A 19,192-nucleotide genomic window follows, 5' to 3' on the forward strand; every position below is an offset into this window, starting at 1 on the left:
TATGCTGTTAAAAAGGAGCATTAAGTCCCACATACCGTGGCTTCTGTTTTTATGAGGTTTGTTTCATTCACTTTTGTGTCCGACAGGACTTGAAAGCCTCACAAGCATGTTTAGCTGAACGGGCGGAAACCGACTGACCCCGGTCCCACCGGACTACAAAGTGCTGCGAGGACCGCCACCAGTCAGGAGGAAATGGTTGCGTTGTTCGCTTCACAAAGAAGAATGTCCGCGCTGCTCTTCGCTCTCCGGCGTTTGGAAGGCAGAGACAGAAAATAACAAGGTCGTCAATTACTTTAGATGAATATTTTAGTCTTGGATTTTTTTTTAGGTATAAATGTATTGAATTATTCAATTTAGTCATTAAACATTTAGAGATGATCGCGTGCTCTTGACTGACGGGATGCACGGATTCCTCAAACTTCTTAAAGTCACAGGCCTCTTCTACTCTGTTCATTTAACTAAGTTTCAGCTAGTATTGAGCTAAGGCAGCCAAAAACAAGCTTTCGATGATGTATGCCTTCATCACATACGTTGATCAGTTAGTTTGAATATTTCCTTTCCCTTTTTTTTGGAAGTGAAATTTCCAACATCAAAAGCTGCATTATATGGCCATATTATAACTCGTGCTCCACTACAGTGACTAAAGCTTACTGTGGTACATGGAGTTGCAATTTTATGTTTAAGCCAGTCCGAACTGTGAGAAAAATACCATCACAAAAGAAGCTGGAACTTTTTATCTTTCTAGCTAGCACATAACTGACAATGTATACATTTTAGGCGACATCAAAACAAAAGAATCCCCATTATTGTAAATGTCTTCATAATTTCCAACACTTTAACCAAAACAAACAGTCAGGCATGATGGATAGCAAAACATTCTTTATTGACTGGAAAAATACAGGGACCTCAAAACAAAAAGAGGAAAGAAAGAAAAAGTGCAGTGAAAAAGATCCCATAACACCCTTGATTAAAATCCCACAAATCAACTTCATTTAATAAACTCATAGCAGAATTATACAGTTATTTTGTGGCAGGTGAAGCGCTACAATACTATATCATGCTGTAAAGCCGGAGGGTATATAGAGGGCAGGAGGAGAGGAGGGGTGAGGGGGGAATCAGGAAGGGAAAAGCTGAGCCGTATCGGTCGTACAGGGCCGGCTGAGTTGAAGCCACAACACAAGAGAAAAGCAGCAGCAGCAGCATCCAGAATCTCTCAGATTGCATCGATGTCGATATCGTCCTCTTCTTTCTCTGGTGTGTCTGGTTTCACGGTCTCCACTTTGAGCTCGCGGGCAGAAGATGAGTACACCACCTGTGGGAAGAAAAGCACAAAAACTCCTGTAAGCAGCATATTTATAACGCAGAGTTCAAGGGTTGCTTGTAAACAACTGTTTTCTGCATCCATTCCCTCCAGATGTCTGAACCATTGTGCTGCCGTTTCCTCCACAACATACTGGATAATCAGTTTATTTTCATGTCAAGGCTGGTGATGTCTAAATATGGGGTTAAATACTCAGATCTTATGATTGTTGCATATTCTGAAATATTTTCCACTGAGATTCAGATCAATCTTTGTACCACCTAAAACATTTTTTGGCTAAAACGGGAACGGTAGAAAACGGATGTCTGTATCAGTCTAATATTTAAAGTGCTGCATTATCCATCTTACTCCATATTTAGAATTCATAATTGCTCTTTCTGAACAATTTCAATAGTTTGTCAAAGTTTATTTCTATATTTTTGACCAGGGGTAGTCAACCTACTTTCTTTTGTCGTATCAACAAAAAGAAACATTTTAAGTTCATTCAGGATTGATTTTCTATATAGAATCAAATATCAGGAATGAAACGAGTTGAGTTCATCGCTAGATCAGAGTGGGATGCTTTCACTTTAATTTTTTTTTAACAACATTGTTATTTTTTTTTCTTTTTTTACAAAAGACAAAAGATCAAAAAATGACTAAAGTAAATACAATTTTGTGTTTTATTTTATTCTCTTATTAACTGCATGAATCAATGCACTTTATTTTCTAAACAGGTGTCTATGAATTAGCATAGGAACTATCACTTTAAAATTGACACTGAAAAGAATCACCTGCCAGTTTGGAGCTTTGAGGGCATTTCCAGGAACTTTTTGTCCAAACGAGAAAGAAAAAGTTGTACCTCGACGTTTTCGTCATCTTCCTCCTCCTCCTCCTCTTCGCTGCCCTCGCTCTCTTCCTCTGCCTCCTTCAGCCATTTGACAAAAGGAGCGGCCTTGGCATGGATCTCTTTGGCAAGTTCCTTGGAGACATACTTCTTAGAAACCTGAGGAAAACAGGAAATGAGAGCAGACGGGGGAAACGTTGGTTACAAGAAAACCAAGATGTGAAACTACTAACATCAAAGTGGGACAATTGGGAGACTTTTGAGCCTTTGCTCAGTTTTTGGAGACACTGAGAACTGAACCGACGGTAGCTGCCAGCTCACTGACCCTCTCGGCCCAGGCGAAGATGACGTCCTCCTCCAGCAGGTCGGCGTCATACAGGTCTTTGAGGATGATGGCGACGCGCGGCAGCAGCTGCACCTGGTGGAGCTTCACCACGCACTCGAAACCTCCCAGCAGATACTTCTGGGCTTTCTTGTTGTTGTGACAGAACTGGGATATGAATAACATACAGCAGATACGTTACACTCACTTCCAGCAGAAAAAAATTGTTTTATTGAACATTAGGGAGAAGAAAAAAAAATAAAAAATTATGTTTTCTTAGTAGTGTGCGTGGAAGAACCTTCAACTGCAATACCACTGATGACCACAAGGCGCTGGTTTCATTCAAACAATTGAAAATAATTGACTGTAAACATGGATCCTCACAGAAATGCATTCATGTTAAAATGTGGCATCAATAATTCATCAGGATTGCCAGAGTTTCAGATAAAGTCACTGAACCTGGCCATCTTGACTCAGTCCATCGACTTTTGCATTGAGAAAGAAAACTAATTGCTTATGTATAAGTGAAAAAGACAATAAATCAAGAAGCCTCAAGCTGTGTATTTTATCAATGTGTCTTCATTTTATATTTTAGAAATTGAGTATTAAGTCATGAGATTCTCAGATTACATGTCTTGCTCTAAATACTTAATGTAACAATGTTTTCCATCACCTGAAGAACTTGTGATCATTCTCAGTTTAATGTACAAAATAATCCTGATGACAGGAGGGAGATGTGGGTTTTTCCATAGCCAATGCTTAAAGTTCAATGTAGCTAATGGCCACCACTGTTTATTTTACGCATTAGTTTTTGTTTTTATTCCTGTAACTGAAAGTTTGGAGTGTTAACATGAAACCTGAGCAGTAGTGGACTGGATTTCTTTGTCCTTCAGTAATTCTTGTAATTTAATCCGGGATACCAATGACTGCTGATGCTGTTTTCATTTCCCCATCTTTAAAGATCACTCAGTCCAAAACGATACTTTTTCCAGACAATTTTCCTATTATGGAAGTGTTCTTTAATACTCTCATTTAAAAAGATGGAACTAAATGGCCAATAATAAATCTCGCTGTTTTTACTGTTTGTTAAATGAGCTTTCTAAACGAAGTTGTTGATCAATTTCAGACTGTTCTAACAGAGACGTACTCTCAGGAAGTGGCGTTTGTACTTCTTGATCTGGTCCCGGATGTTCTCGTTGAAGAGGAGCTCGCTGAGGATGAGTGGACCCATGGCCTTCACGTCCAGACGCTCTGCCTCTGCCAGGATCTCTTTATCTGCGCCATCGATGGTTCTGCTCTCCTTCTTTTGCTGTTTAAGAACAAACGAAGAGGTGAACAACTTGCGGGGAAAGATTTGTTTCTGTTCAATCTAATAACTGGTCCCTTGGCTGCACAACTCGACACTGTTTGGGTGGTTTTTCTTTAGTAAAGTACTGTAAGCGACACAAACAAAGATGAATTTTCTGCGTTTTATTTTTTGTCTGATTCTGTTGCTGCTGGGAGTTGTACACCGACTCCACCCCGTCAGCCAATCAGACAGCATCTTCAGTCGAAGTGTACTCAGTCTCGGCTGTCTTACTTTCACAAAGCTGTAAAAGAGGTTGACCCTCTCCTCCAGAGGTTTCTCCAGGTCCTCGCTCAGGGTCAGATTCTTGGCGTGGTCACTGATCTCTTCCATTCGGCGCCGCTGTGCCTCCTCCGTCGTCTCCTCTGCCCAGTCCTCGTCCTCATCGTCTCTATCCTGGAAATGGGAAGGAAGATTAAGCACGTGGTTCTATAAATAATTATAAAACTTGAACAAAGATTGTGGGATTAAACTGAATATGCATTTTGTTTCCAAACCGACAGGGCTGGAGCAGATATTTTCGGTACCAATAGTTGGAGGTTTGTTTTATTAACGTGATTAACCATTTCTGCAATTGTGTTTTACTTTTAAAGAAGCAGTTTTATGAGTTTTATTGCCATTTTATAGTACAATCAAGTAACTATGTTACCTTCAGTTGCTGTAAAAACAACTCAATTTGATTCAGTAATTTATTGCTTTGAAACTGGACCTCTGCCTCTTTAAAAAAATCCTGTTCTTTCTGAACCTGCACCTTCAGTAAGTCAACCCTAACCCTTTAAGAACGTTTTTACCTGAGCTGCTGAGAAGTAGCTCGTATAATGTTTGCCAATCGGTGCTAGCTAGTCTGAAGGAGCTGAGGGGGGAGAGCAGCTCTGTGAAGCAGAAACTTAGAAACTGCAACTGAGGAGGAGCTTTGTCCTCGGAGGCAGAACCAGGTCCCCCAAGGTGTTTTGCGCAGCTCAATGGTTGCCATGGAGAGTAAAGGATTTCAAAGATGCATGGCACTCCAGGTTTGTTCTTGATTATGGAATAACATTATAACATGATGTAAATCTGAAAAAGTCAATTTTACATGAACACTGCCCCTGTAACTTGACTGACAATGACTGCTGACTCCATCTACGTGTGGGGATCATTCCTCCACTGAACCATCATGTGAATGACAGCAAACACACCACAGCTTGAGGGGCATCAATGTTGTCCTGGTTTCCAGTCTCGCCACTGCCAGAGCCATTTTCCTTGTCCTTCTTGCGGTTCTTCTTTTCCTTCTCTTTCTTGACAGATGCAGAACCGCCATCATTGCTCTCTGTTGACAGGAGGAAACAAGCAAAGCAAAAATAAAAAATTGTGTTATGAATGAACAAATTTAAGAGAAGAAGTTCATTGTATGGTTGACTGACCCCGCACTTCTTACCAGGTGGGTTTTTGAGAATGAAGGTGCAGAGTTTGTGTCTGGTGTCTAGCATGCCGCGGTATCCACAGGCCTTACAGGAATTGCCGATTGTTTGTTTCTTAGGATTGACATGCTGCAGAGGAAGACAGAAATTATAATACAACTATTCTGTCCCCTTTACGGAAAGTATGATCTTTAAGCTCAACTTCTCAATTTTTTCTTCAAAACAATTCATGAAGAGTTCTGTTTCCCATTGGACGGCTTGGTTAAATATCTTTAAGGAAGCAGAAGATTATTTACCAGGTCAGTTTCAGGGTTGTCGCACTCGGGACACAGCACAAATTTTCTGATGAACCCATCGAGCATATCCTGCAACTTGTTCGCCTCGTGGGATCCGTTGACGATGTAACGATCGTTTTTGGTATCAAACTGGGTCTGAGCACCGAGTTCACAACCGAAAAACTTGGTCGGGTCTGCAGAGAAGAGATGAGGCCACCAGTTAGAACTACTCTAATTATAAAAATACCACAATTAAGATATCTATGTCTTTTGTAAAGCATTTTCTAATTTTAGTTTTCACGGTGGTTCCACTGCGTTTATAATCTCATTGTGTTTTTATAATTATTACAGTTGCATTATTATAGAAATGCATTTTGCAATATTATTATTCTATTTGAGACAATATTGATCAGGCTTGACCCACATTTCCCTCAGCGCTCTGTGCCATCATCATTATGTTCCCATTACATCTTTCTGATGTCAGAGGTGACATCTTTATTAAAGTAGACAAACATGACATGATAGTTTATGCAAGTGGAGAAAAAATTGCACTGAATTTAAGATTCCAGCTTAACAACGATGGAACGAGGCGGTTCTTTACAAACTCAGATTCAACATTGTCTCTAAAATGATTCAATCGGGACTGAAATGTTGTTGTTAACCCTGTGTTAATGTGAAAGTACATTTGTGCATTAGAAAGTTGCTGTATAATTTGTTTTTTATCACTTATTACTCTTTGTTCAAGATATCCACAAAATTTCCACCTCAAATTTCACATTATTTCTGCTATTCTGTGCATTTGATAACATTCACCTGTCTCTAGTTATCTGTGTGTTTTACAATGTTCACCCCAGATAAGCTGAGGTAAAATGGTAAAGTTTACTCACATGTTGGAGGCCTGTTCAAAGCCTTTGCAACATCAACCATGTTGACAATGACCGTCTTGATTCCATTCCCTTTGCCTTCAACCTGAATAGAAAACAGAAAAGACCATAAATCCCAGCGCAACAGATTTGATCTTTTTTTAAATGGCTGGGACAAACTTCAACCTGCCGGGGTTACCTTGGCAATCAGACGGGGCATTTTGTAGCGATAGAACTGGTCTGACACGCTGCGGTTGACGTTGACAGACATTTTGGCTGGATGTTAGCACTATCAGTAAGATAAAAGGATCTTGGTTGGGGATTTTTCGGGATCTTCTGTCTGGAAAAGAGGGGATGACATAAACGACTGCAAGCGTGCTCGGTCTCTGACATGAAAAACGTCGTGCCGCTGTGGCCGCAAGCTCCTTGCTTGAAGGCTAGGTTTCCACCACACAGGTTCCAACGGCTGCGCAACAGCTCTGAAAGAGGAGAGGGACAGCCATAAATATTTCAGAAACAAAGACGAGCGCTCCCCTGCTCTTGCTAACCTCTCTGGATGAACAGCACTGAGGAAGAAGCAGCTTAGGAAAAGGCTGGTTTCTACTAAGTCTGTGTGTTGTGTAACATGGAGAGTGTCTGAATAGCCTTTATCTGTATTACTACCATTTAGACCAGGCAGACATAAATTGGTAGATTGGATGTTTTTTCTCATCAGTAATGGCTGCCTTACCATTAGATGGATGTGGTAATGTAGTGAGTTTGTAGTGAAGTGACAAAATTCTTACAGCAGAGGAAGACTTAGAGCTTGTCTGCTTAAACAATGGGAAACATCTCAAACTTAAGATGTTCATATCCAGGAGATTAATAACTACCTGCAGGTATTGAGCATCTAGATTAGAGGATGCAGCTGTCACAATGCAAAGAGAAACTTATACCTATTGACGTAGACTATAAAAAAATAAATCAAGTTTTAGGAAAACACAACATTTTATGGATTCATTAAAAGAATCGTAATTTTTCAGTAATTTTGTTTAAAGAAAAATCTCAACTTTCATATTTATTGAAAAGGTATGTAGTTAGCAACCTAATGACGAGAAAAGGTTGTTTTTTTTTTTAAATAATCCAATGCACCATTTGTGTCACACTATTGTGAAAATTATGTGCAGATATTGACTTGAATAAATGAATAAAATGAGAATTTGTATGTTTACTTGAAAATTGTTCAGTCATTTATCATTTTTAATTAATGATACCTGTTGAGTGGAGGGTCCTGAAGAGCCTCAAGCAGCTTTACAGCTGAAGCTTTTAGTTCAGTTTGGGATTATTGGAGTATTTTTAAACTGAGCTACAGATCACTGGCCTTTTACAATCTTTTGAGAACACGGTTGAGTTTGTCAGTTATTTGAATCAGAAGAAAATCCATGTCACTGTGCTATCATCCCATTAGCAGAAGTTGAAGAGCTGAATAATTCCAGCTCTTCAACAGTTTCACCCAATCCTCAGAGGCTGACGAGACACAGCTGTCAAAGCAGTGATACAGCCTCAAGCAACATCATTTTTACACATAATATAGGTACAGTTAGAAAACAAGTAACCTTCACATTCCATTATAAAACTACAGACCATTCATATCTGCTATCACTCAATCCAATGGATACAAGAGTTAAAAAACAGATCAACCAAGCTAAAACTGATAAATCCTTCTGATTAGCCGTTAACATCCCCCTGTTCTGAGGATTTACTGTTTTCTGCAGATTCACTGCAATAAGATATTTGTCTAATGCAGAGATAGAGTCCATTCAGAAATTCACTACAAATATACAAAACAATCTCTTTAAAAGGTAACAAAAGCAACAAAAAAATTGATTAAAAAAATGAAGAGAAATTGGATGCTGAATAGTTTTTAGTACAAAAGAGCTCCTTACAAAATGTTTAGCTTATAGCCAATCTATTCAGAAATTTACCCAGATTTTTTTTATAATAAATGATCAAATCAGCATTGTTTGTGCATTGAATATGAAAATAATAATTTTGCATTCCAGACAGCCAGCATGGATTTTAAACAAAAAAGGAAACCAAGCCTCTTGGCACTCAGCTTAAACCCCTCTTTGTGGCCACAATAATGGATTTGTATAAGCCTTTTGTCTTATGCTGGGGGGCCTCTGGCTTTTTGACATTAATAGGTCACAAACATGAGGCCCATCAGCTGTGATCTTTCTGATGGAATCCGTACAAATCACACCTGCTTATAACCTGATAAAGCCACTATTACGGTAAATGTCACAAAATGAATGACAAGTGGTTGATCTTCCATGAAAATCCTTTTTGGAAAACCAGAGAGGGTTGGGGTCGGGACTACTCGGGTGGAGGCTAACAAACTAGCCCAGCTAGCGGCTTGGTGCAGAGTGCGTCACACAGCCACTGCACACGAGTGACAAGACTGGGAGAAGCCATTTTGAACAGTGGCTGAGAAGACGGGGAGCGCAGCTAAATACTGCGGAGTAACGGCAAAGCATACACGAGAATAAAACCAGCTCAGTAACACGTCGCCAAGAAGAAAAACGAAACATAATGTACATTGGAATTCGGTTCCCACAACTTACCGTTTCTGCAAAACAAAGACATAAACACAACGCTGATCGTCCAAATGCCGCAGTGAACGGTGGTCGATAGCTGGTGGTGTGTCGATTGCGGCAGCAGGGTGTCTAAAACGTTTTCTCAAAGCTTAACACCCTGAGGCGTCCAAATGGTTGTCGGTGCCAGGTTCAGAGACAGAGGAGAGCTTTCTGGAACGTCCTCGATGTCCGGGAACCTTTTAGTGGGGGGGAAAAAAAGGAGCCATTAACGGCGGATTGAAATGCTAGCATCAGCAGGTGCGACGGGCCATAGTGTTCAGTTCGTTTTAACACTGTCGTCACGTCATTGTCATTATTCATTAAAACGCTGTTCTAATTACCTCTAACAGAGCAGGGGAGACAAATAGACGGGTAACCTGATTGGCTAATGATTGTGCGTTCTGGTAACCAAGTTTTTAATGACAAATAGTCAATTAAACACTCAAATATATATATTATGTGTATAATAACATGCTAACAAAACTACAGTTTTACCGTTAATTATGTCCACTGACAGTGCTGACGTTTACAGAAAAAAAGCCTCGTGCCCAAACGCAAGGCCAACTGACGCCACGCAGCTAAAGCTAACATGGTTAGCCAAACGCAGTCGACGCCATTCAAATATTATAATTACGCAACGTTCACAACACCGTGTAGCTAACTTCAGTTTTTCTAATGTGTTACGTCCACCGTAGAAAAATAAAAACGACGAGTAGAAAGGGCCGCGATACACTTATTTATCACCTACCTCTCGAATGTTCTGCGAAATGCAGCTTTTCGTGTCGACTTTTTTTCTGACAAGCGTTAAAGTTGAATAAATTTAGCAACATCCGGTCTCTCTGCTGTCTAACATTAAAAGTCTGCTCAAATATGTACTCGGGTGAATTTAGTACTTTATTGATAGCACCAAAGAGATTGACAGTTTGAACATTACTAAACAACGAGAGTGATGTTCTACGTTGATAATATAATAAATAAATTTGTTACTTGAGGCTTTTAGCAATCTGAACTGCACAATTTTTATTTGCATGGGTTTTATTTTGAAAGGATAAGACGACGCAGTGTCTAGCTTGATGACGTTTTTTTTTTTTTCTTCGATTATGGACATGTAGAAGTAGATGTCGCCTGAAACCCAAAGCATACGTCAGTGCCGTCGCCATCTTGTGTTGAGGGAGCGCTCCTCCCTGCGATCCTAACCAGTGTGAAAAGGATGACATAGGAAAGATGCAGAACCAGTACGGAGCGAAAACGGTGACAGCTCCATAAACTCGTTGCTGAATGTGTTACTTATAGGTATTAGCACAAAATCAAATAAAAAGCAAATAAACTCGGAACATTTTGCTGGTGAAATGGATTGCTTCAGTCATTTCTAAAACATAATTGTTAAATGTCAAGAGACATGGCAGGTTAGAAAGTGGTAAATACTTATGAAAGTAATCTCAAACGTTCAATACAAGATTGTCCCTTTCTATCCGTCAAATAGTCACAGACAGTAATTACTCTCTCATGAAATAACATGAGGGAGTAATGTTAGGGTATTCAATCTGATGTGCTTATGATAAATGGTTTTGTTAAAACAACCACACACATTCAAACCAGAAATATTGCGATATTATAAAGATTTTACTTCCATAAATGAGTTGCTACAAGGCGACAAGAACATGCCTTTAAGACCCTGAGAGCAGCCAGCTTCTCTTTCAATGACAGTTTGTGGCCTGCTTTCCTTTGGAGGATGTCAATGATGCTTTTGTCAAGTTTTCACAATGGTCGCACATGCCATGCAATGGTCATAGTGTGACATTTTTCTGTTATTATGTTTTTGTTGGTCAAGGTAATAGTCAGATACACTAAGAAAACCGATTTTGTGTTTTTACCAGCTGTAAGCCATAATCTTAAAATAAATAAATAAATAAAAAATTTGATGATTGTGAATCAGTGTAATATGTGTTTCTCATTTTAAAGGAATGTCAGGCTTCACATCTCCATTTTTTGTCTCGTATTATTGAAATGCACCTATCAGTAACAACAAATTTCCATCTATATTGAAGTGCGGGTACAGTTTAGCTTATCTGCTCTTTTTGCATCTGTCTGACCATGTGCCAACAAAACCACAACCAGGTTTAAGATGAACAATCATCTACTGGTACACACTGAGTGTTTCTATGTGAAGGAAACAAAGAATACAGGAATTACAGGAGCAATATATATAAAAATAATATACTAACTATCATGCATACTTTCACACATTTGAGAATATAGAGGACTGCATTACTTAGAAAAACTTTTTTTATTTATGTAAGACAATACTTACATAATTCATTTCAAATTGGAAAAACTGGCTGCATTATTATTTTTAGATTAACTCTTTTGTATTTTACTGTTCTGCATTTTTTAGCATTGTGTGTAAAATAATTTTTTTTAATCCACTTAAAATCGTTTGAAAACGTGTGATTGTTCTTATAGAGAGTTTTTGTTAACAGTTGTCTGAGGTTCTACATGGAGGGACCCCGTACAAAGATGGCGGCTGAGATCAAGGCGACTTCTACGTGGTTATATCTGTGACTTTTGCAGGCGCTACGTCAGCATAACTGTCATTTTATGAGTGGCAGGTTCGTACAAACACTATTTCCAACCAGTAACGGTGATAATTTAATCAGATATTTATATTTGCATATTAGAAATATGTCTTCTAGAGTCTCAGTAACTCATTAAAAGTTTATGAGTTAAACAAAAGAACCGTTTCTTTTGCACGGTTCTTTCTTAGTTTGCCATTCTCGTTCTTGGAGTATTTTGTTGCGACAGCACGTTTTTTTAAAAAATAAATAAAAGGTATAAATTAGCACCACGGTGGCTAACCAGCTAAGGAAAGCTTCATCTTGTAAAGATTGTCGTAATCTTAACAATCTATTACGATTGTTAAGATTTAGAGTATCATTGGATTAACAGCATTTGGGACTTCATATGTCTCAGGGTTCCTTGAACTAAACACTTCACATAGTGTCCTAAAAACCCTTTTTTATTTGAACGAAATAAGACGGTGTTATCATCAGCATTTCTGCCAAGACCTCAGAACGTTTTTTTGAGATGTATCTCAGAAAGTTTCTAGAAAAAGTGAACATTTCTGAGTTTGAGAAGTCAAACATTTGCAAGAAAAAACCCTCAAATTTTGATTACTGATCGCAGAAATTTTATGGACAAAAACTGGAATTTTCTGAGTTTAAGAAGTTTTTTTTTTGTTGAAAAAAACTCAAATTAATCTAAGGACGTTTCTAGAAATAAAGGTTGAAGTAGAAAATTTTCGATTTTTTTTTTTTACTCTAAAATGTCCAAGTTTTTTAATAGTACATTTCTGATTTTTTTCCAGAAAAGTTTTGACATTTCCACGTTTTTTATATAGAAAATTTCTGTATTTAATTTAAAAATGTCGCAGAAAGTTTAATGGATCCAATGCGCTGTCGTAGAAATGCCACCCACAATATGGCCGACACATCTCCTTCCCGGACGCTCCTGTTTCGTCTACCCTATTAGCTTCCGTTACGTTCGAAGGCGCTTCCTCAACTGGACGAGCAGCAAACAGCAACAGACAAGATGGTGAGTCTGAAATGTCGAAAGGAGAACCATTTCCTGCCTGCAGCGAGCCTTAACTACGCTTGGTTTCGAAGCAAAGTAGCTATCGACGTAAAGAAAGCAACGCCGCGTCCCGGCCTCGTAGTAGCGCTTAGTTGTTGAGTGACTTCTATTTAGCTGGAGCAAAAGATGCATCGACGATCACATGACAGCCTTGAGTTTTTAGTATCCCAGAAAAGCCACTCTTGACATTTTCACCCACCTGTGTTGTTACAAGTTTCTTTTGCACGGTTCTTTCTTAGTTTGCCATTCTCGTTCTTGGAGTATTTTGTTGTGACAGCACGTTTTTTTAATAAATAAATAAAATGTATACTTACCGATCAAATTAGCACCACGGTGGCTAACCAGCTAAGGAAAGCTTCATCTTGTAAAACATTTTCTTGACCTGCTCTGATGAAATATGCTTCCTGGATATTATCTCATGCTACACTTTGCTTATTAGTTATTTTTAAGCCTGGCAAAGTGGATATATTTCCTAGGGAAGCTGCTGTCATTATGTTGTTATTTATTCATCCCATTCATTCATTCATTCATTCATTCATTCATTTTCCCAATATCATTTTTCAGGTTGATATAGTTGTCAGTCTATATATAAAGCTGGCCCAAGTTTTGTATGGAAGTAAAACCTGATTTGTGGCTCTGCTTATTGTGCGTTCAGTGTTGTGGATTTTACAGAGCATGCTCAGATTACGTTGACTTTTTTAAAATTAATAAATAATAATATGTGACGCATGACATAGTAAGTAGGAATCAATGAAAATATGTACATCAATAAAAATACGTACATGTTTTTGTTTATGACTTGATTTTAAAAGAAGAAACTTCAACTTTTTCTAAATACATCAAACGGCAGCATGCACTTTAATGGTCTTTTGAGTTTAACAACATTCAGATAAAGCTTAGAGATAATTATGTAATTTCTTAATTTGCTGATGTATTCAAAACTACCACCTCTTGCAGGATTTATGTGTCACATAACAATTATGCATGTAAAAGAATTAAAAGTCTATTAATACATCTTCAAAGCAATTTGTAAAAGTTGTAAAATGTAACTACAAATTGGACCTTTACATTGTCCATTTTGGGCTTCAGTTCCCTAATTAGCAGCTGAAATCTCTTATGGATTGGGCCGGCTCTGGGTTTAGGATATCAGTTGACATGTCTCTGTATTATTATTTGTCCTAAATTACAGTAAAGAGGTCAGATTTGCTTTGGCACCTGATTTTGCACTGGCTGACACTCAGGTTCTTGTGTTATTGTTCTCAGCTTAGCATGATCACTAACCATTAACAAATGTCTTGACCACTTTGCCATTTTTTTTGTTGTAATTTTCTTTACTTGTTTTTGAATGATTCATTAATTAATCAACTTAATCCATTCACTTTTTAATTTGTCCCAAATTCTTTCTGTTTGTATTTGTATTTTTTTTCTTACCCCAACCTCTGAACACATCCTGTGTCATGTACACATGCACCTCTTCCTCCTCCTCCTCCTCCTCTATATCTGTCTGTCTCCAACCAACCAGGCTGGTCACCGGGTAAGTGTGCTCTCTTTATGCTGCATCCTTGTCTTTCTGCTCACCCTTCTGCCTGGCACTAACAAGAAAATGGGATTGCAAATTTACGCAAGTCTGCCGTTTTTTTTTTGTTTCGTTTTGTTTTTGTTTACCTTTTTAGCAGAACGAGACATTGTTATTTCAAGAGCTGCTGTGAATTAAACTCATGCTGACAAACGCTTGGTTTGTGTTGTTATCCCAAATATATAGATGTGGACGAATTAGTTGCCACTCCTGGTAAAGGTGTTTGAAAGGCCATATAAGTATAGATGACTCAGGTCTGTTTCTAGGCACTCTGCTGGACAAGGACTCAGGTTTAGTTAACCTTCACTCAAATTTGAGTAATTTGGACTTAAGTTCTATCGAGAAATCCTCTATAGAACTGTGTGTGTTTTGTTCTCTAGAAAATAGTGATACTAGAATATTGAGTTTGTTGGTGCATCCCAAAGTTTTCCTTTTAGCTTTCTGTTAGAGGGTACGACTCATCCCTGTGACACAAGATTTTATTTTCTGTTTACCAAATAAACAGATTTTCAACATAAATAAGTACACTTTTTTTTTTTACTCACCTGAGCTCTAAACTAAGAGGATAAATTTGCACCCACTGCAGCAGTTATACAGCTGTATACTGTAGGATGTAGGGATTTTGTTAGTATTCAGGTCTATTTTAGGATTGTTCATGTGTCGCCCAGTTAAAATCTTACCTGTAATAGGTAACTCTCTTGAGGTCTTCACCAGATAATTGGTTCTGGAAGGCAGCGGCTAGAGGAGCCAGGGTCAAAGTGCAGTCCCACCATCAACAAAACGACTTGTAATTTTTTTCTGCACATGATATTTCATGAGGCTTCAGACTGTCATGTTCATATTGGGTAGTTATGCACCGAGAAGCATCATCTCTGTTCTTAGTACTTTTTTGACATTGAAAAATTATTGGTCGATATCCTCTTTGATCAAACCTATAAATATAAACAAATAAATATGGATTTATGCTCAATGAAAATCTCAAGAGCTATCTGGTGCAGGCAAGATTTACATTTTTAAACCTTTTAACCAAACCTCACGTAGAAGAAAATCTTGAACTATCCCTTTGTAATGCAGTAGCTCATGTCTTGTGTGTCACTTCCTGTGTTTGGTAACAGTAGACATCTCTCTAGTCTGTCGCTGAGTGTCTGAAGTCCAGCTGTGCGTAATCAGTTAACTTTTTTGTCTTTTTTAACTTTTGTCTTTTTAAAAACTTCATGAAGTGACATTCAGAAGCCAGTTTGAATTCAGACACATTGTATGTTCAGAATTGTACTTACAAATATAGCTGATTTGATTGGGTTGAGTGAGGTGTTAATCAGCTCTAATAGGTTACTGGGTGTTTCAGTACAAGAAAAAAATGGTTGCATTATTCTATTGTAAAAAAAATGTTAATGACAACTAATGAGGGTATACAGGAGGGTTATTGTGCCGTTTATGTCCATTGTTTTCTGCTACAGCTTGACTTATGGCACCCTGCAGGGCTCTGTCCTTGGACTATGTTCTTTTGCGGTCCTCGGACACCTTCGTTCATTCATGGGTGACTAACTGGTTTTTGTGTGTGTTTGTGCGACATTAGTTGGTTTTGGTGTTAGGTGACCTGCACATTCCCCACCGGTGCAACACGTTGCCAGCCAAGTTCAAGAAGCTGCTGGTCCCGGGGAAGATCCAGCACATTCTCTGCACAGGCAACCTTTGCACCAAGGAGAGCTACGACTACCTGAAAACTCTCGCTGGCGATGTCCACATTGTGCGGGGAGACTTTGACGAGGTCTATACTCCTTATTAAGATCCACCGTAATCATTACACCATTCAGTGGAAAAGTATTTTAAGCTGAAAAATAAATAGCATGTTGAGAAAGAGGAACAATATTTCCAGCTGTGGTCACCGCTAGCTAAAACATTAGTTGCACTAACCTCAATCACTTATCAATATTAGTTCTACTATCACTAAAGTGCTACACCAACATTGGAAGTGGAAGCTAACAGTAATTTGTGAAAGGGTGGTGCGCTAAATGTTTTCAAAGTTAGCAAAGAAACGCTAAAGTGCTAAATGGAAAATTAGTTCTGCTATTAGCATATTAGTAGAAGTGTCCTCACCACTGAATATGTCAAGAGGTTCCCTGTGCCTGGCTAAAGTCCATCCTTCGAAAGATATATACATATTCCTACTTATTGTGATTTTCTGATAAGCCATAAAAGGAAATGCTTGGCTTTTTATTGTTATTAATATTTTCATAAAATTTGATCCTATTCGAACTGGACTCAGAGGTTCTATAAACATTAGCTTTTCAGACAAACCAGAAGTTATCAATTTCATTTGGATCTGGGAAATTCTAAGCGATCACTGCACTTGGTTCAAAATCCGTCTGTCATAGTTTGAATCTGACAAACTTCTCTGTCCCTGCACTACAAGAGAATCCCCACAGCATTATACTGCCATCACCATGTTTCACTGAGGATATTGAGTTCAGGGTAATTTAAACTCTTCTTTTTTATGTAACGTTCTCTCTGAAACCTCTGATGCTTTAACAGCAAGACAGAATTTATTCTGAAATTGAATTGCACACAAATAAATACTATTTTCTAATAAGGTGATCCTAATTTAGGTGTACCAGACTAATGTTTTTATTAATTAAAAAAAAAAAGTCTTTCCCCTCGACATTATATGCCACTTAGTGTTAGTCTGTCTTACAACATTACAATAAAACATAGTGAGAGTTTTTGTTAAAGAGCCAAAATGCTAAAAAAGGGTAGGGATTCTTTTGCCAGGAAGTGTACCAATCCACTAAATACCAGGAGCTCTTCACTCTAGATTCAGGGTTTTCTCTCTGGTTAAAGCAGATCACTCCAGCTAATGCATTCACTAAAACCAAAACTCCTTCTGCCCTCCTCTCAGAACCTGAACTACCCCGAGCAGAAGGTGGTGACAGTGGGCCAGTTCAAGATCGGCCTCATCCACGGCCACCAGGTCATCCCTTGGGGCGACATGGCCAGCCTGGCGCTGCTCCAGAGACAGCTGGATGTCGACATCCTCATCTCAGGACACACACACAAGTTCGAGGCTTTCGAGAACGAAAACAAGTTTTACATCAACCCCGGCTCTGCTACCGGGGCCTACAACGCACTGGAAAGGTAGCTGGACATAGCCCCACCTTCAAGGTGCAGTTCCTCTTGGAGCTGCAGCTTCCTTCCTTCAGACTAGCCAGCAGCAGTTAGCAAAAACCTGGTGGAACTGAGCTAAACTCATTAGGAGCTTCTCAGTGCAATGCTGGTAAAAAACGCTGTTAAAGGGTTAATAGAGGACCTGAAAGTGGAGCTTTAAAGAGACAGACTCAATCTCAAGGCATTAGATTACAAAATAATAAAATATATGGGACTTTTATTTTTAACAACTGAAGGTAACTTTAGTGCTATAACATTGTACTCTGTGCCTGAAAAACACATACCGGTAATACTGCCACTTTAAATATTTAGATCTAGAAAATTGTGATATTGGAAAATTTGATTCTGGAAAGTCTGGAACTTTTGAATGGAAAACAATAGGAAACCTTGTATTTACCTGTTTTCTTTTTCCTTCAGTTCTTTGTTAATCCTTTATTCTCTTGTCACATTGCATATTTTGTGCTCTTTGTTCCAGAAACATTATCCCCTCCTTTGTACTAATGGACATCCAAGCGTCTACAGTGGTGACTTATGTTTATCAGCTGATCGGAGACGACGTTAAGGTGGAGAGAATTGAGTATAAGAAGTCCTAAAGGACGTTTGGGAGAGGAGGAACGGCAGAAGAGTTAGGTTAATGAGGCTCAGCGTCATGTTTCATTCCTGTCCACCAGGGGGCAGCAGCTCCCTCAGTTCACCACAGTGTTAATGCTGTAGCAAAACTGTTCATAAACTTAACTCTAAAATGCTTGTGTATTATATTTTTTATAAGTCATCTGCATTAACTTGTAAGTGAGCTGTCATTAGAGGATACAATAATGTTGCATGTTTTGCTATGAAAAATGAATTTGGTGACTTTTTTTGGTGATTTTTATTTTCACCCTTATTAAATCCTGTCCATGTGCTCAACACACCTTTAGCTTTCTGTGATCTGCCTTATTCATTCACTTCCACAATAAATATGAGATTTCCCTCCATGCGTTTCCCAAGCAATGCTTTCTGTTTGCAATTTGTCGTCAAATCTTGTGTTTATCATTGGAATGAAAAACATTATTTCTGGACTTCAAAGGATTTATTTGAAGCTTTCTTTTCTGGGATTGAATAATTTGACAAGTTAAGATTTTTAAATGTTATATTAGGGGTGCATAAGTGTATTGCTTGATTTATTTGGAGACATATAAAAAGTATAAAATGCAAGTCTTATCCCGAGCAAGAAAAACAAACACAAAAAACTAGCAATAAATAATTATTATTTTAGGATGGACAAAAACTTCTCTTAAGTCATCCTGTTCATTTTTATGTGACACTATTTATACAAAAACAAGCACATTTAGCAATAAAAGTAGTGGGAAGAAGACAAAACTAATTTACTTTCATGCCATGTTCATACACAAGGCCTCACAATGACAAATTTTAGATGGTGAATTGTTACAGAAAATATTATTTTGAGGCTATTTTCAAGTAACATAATAAGTGCATAAAGTACAAGTTAGTTCCATCAAAGACTAATAAACTAAGTACACAACACTCCAAAATAAAACACATAAACCAAAAAACAATAAATAAAATAGCACAGAAACCACGCACAACCAAAACTATAAACACAATGGATTGTGAAATCTGTAAATTAAATTGGCCTTCAAAAATATTAATCATATGAATGGTAATTGAGCTTATTTTATTTTATTAATGCAATTAATGCTTGTTGTGACAGGCTTTGCTGCAACTGTAATAGAGGTTTTGTAAATTGTGACTTTTCTACGTTGTCTCAAAAGACAGTTACGTATACCATGTAAGATATATTATGTGTTATGCGATATCTACTGTACTTATATTTTACAATACATTGTGATACTTATACAA

At 38.2% G+C, this 19,192-nt stretch overlaps 2 protein-coding genes across 4 annotated transcripts; one reads left to right on the forward strand and one right to left on the reverse strand.

Annotated features, from left to right (window-relative positions):
* Positions 1 to 859: 859 nt before the first annotated feature.
* eif5 (eukaryotic translation initiation factor 5) lies at positions 860 to 9,815 on the reverse strand. Of its 2 annotated transcripts, none has more exons than XM_055057314.1 (12): positions 9,713 to 9,815; positions 8,953 to 9,161; positions 6,549 to 6,828; positions 6,374 to 6,455; positions 5,508 to 5,680; positions 5,229 to 5,340; positions 4,990 to 5,120; positions 4,049 to 4,210; positions 3,617 to 3,778; positions 2,473 to 2,637; positions 2,163 to 2,306; positions 860 to 1,312 (listed from the first exon to the last, which is right to left on the reverse strand). In XM_055057314.1, the coding sequence occupies exons 3-12, from the start codon at positions 6,618 to 6,620 to the stop codon at positions 1,214 to 1,216; spliced, it is 1,302 nt and encodes a 433-aa protein (XP_054913289.1). In that variant the 5' UTR covers positions 6,621 to 6,828; positions 8,953 to 9,161; positions 9,713 to 9,815; the 3' UTR covers positions 860 to 1,213. The 2 variants fall into 2 exon arrangements, with proteins under 2 accessions (XP_054913289.1, XP_054913290.1); XM_055057315.1 differs by lacking the exon at positions 9,713 to 9,815 and adding an exon at positions 9,460 to 9,673.
* Positions 9,816 to 12,453: 2,638 nt separating this feature from the next.
* Positions 12,454 to 18,306, forward strand: LOC129377414 (vacuolar protein sorting-associated protein 29). 2 transcript variants are annotated; one of them, XM_055057331.1, is made up of 4 exons: positions 12,454 to 12,555; positions 15,747 to 15,938; positions 17,067 to 17,302; positions 17,808 to 18,306. In XM_055057331.1, exons 1-4 carry the CDS (start codon positions 12,553 to 12,555, stop codon positions 17,923 to 17,925), a joined length of 549 nt encoding a protein of 182 aa, XP_054913306.1. In that variant the 5' UTR covers positions 12,454 to 12,552; the 3' UTR covers positions 17,926 to 18,306. The 2 variants fall into 2 exon arrangements, with proteins under 2 accessions (XP_054913306.1, XP_054913304.1); XM_055057329.1 differs by lacking the exon at positions 12,454 to 12,555 and adding an exon at positions 12,562 to 14,128.
* Positions 18,307 to 19,192: the final 886 nt, after the last annotated feature.

The sequence above is a fragment of the Poeciliopsis prolifica genome, unplaced genomic scaffold (genome assembly GCF_027474105.1).
Source record: "Poeciliopsis prolifica strain line A6 unplaced genomic scaffold, Auburn_PproV2 SCAFFOLD047, whole genome shotgun sequence".
Classification (NCBI taxonomy): Eukaryota; Metazoa; Chordata; class Actinopteri; order Cyprinodontiformes; family Poeciliidae; genus Poeciliopsis; species Poeciliopsis prolifica.

Bases quoted from the DNA above. Each gene is read 5' to 3' on its own strand.
- eif5 (XM_055057314.1), bottom strand. From the start codon at position 6,620: ATGTCTGTCAACGTCAACCGCAGCGTGTCAGACCAGTTCTATCGCTAC. The intron at 2,638-3,616 runs GTACGTCTCTGT...TTCATATCCCAG, and splicing joins ACAAACGCCACTTCCTGAGA to TTCTGTCACAACAACAAGAA. The intron at 2,307-2,472 runs GTCAGTGAGCTG...TGTTTTCCTCAG, and splicing joins TCTTCGCCTGGGCCGAGAGG to GTTTCTAAGAAGTATGTCTC.
- LOC129377414 (XM_055057329.1), top strand. From the start codon at position 14,060: ATGCACCTCTTCCTCCTCCTCCTCCTCCTCTATATCTGTCTGTCTCCA. The intron at 14,129-15,746 runs GTAAGTGTGCTC...GTGCGACATTAG, and splicing joins CCAACCAGGCTGGTCACCGG to TTGGTTTTGGTGTTAGGTGA. The intron at 17,303-17,807 runs GTAGCTGGACAT...TCTTTGTTCCAG, and splicing joins GCCTACAACGCACTGGAAAG to AAACATTATCCCCTCCTTTG.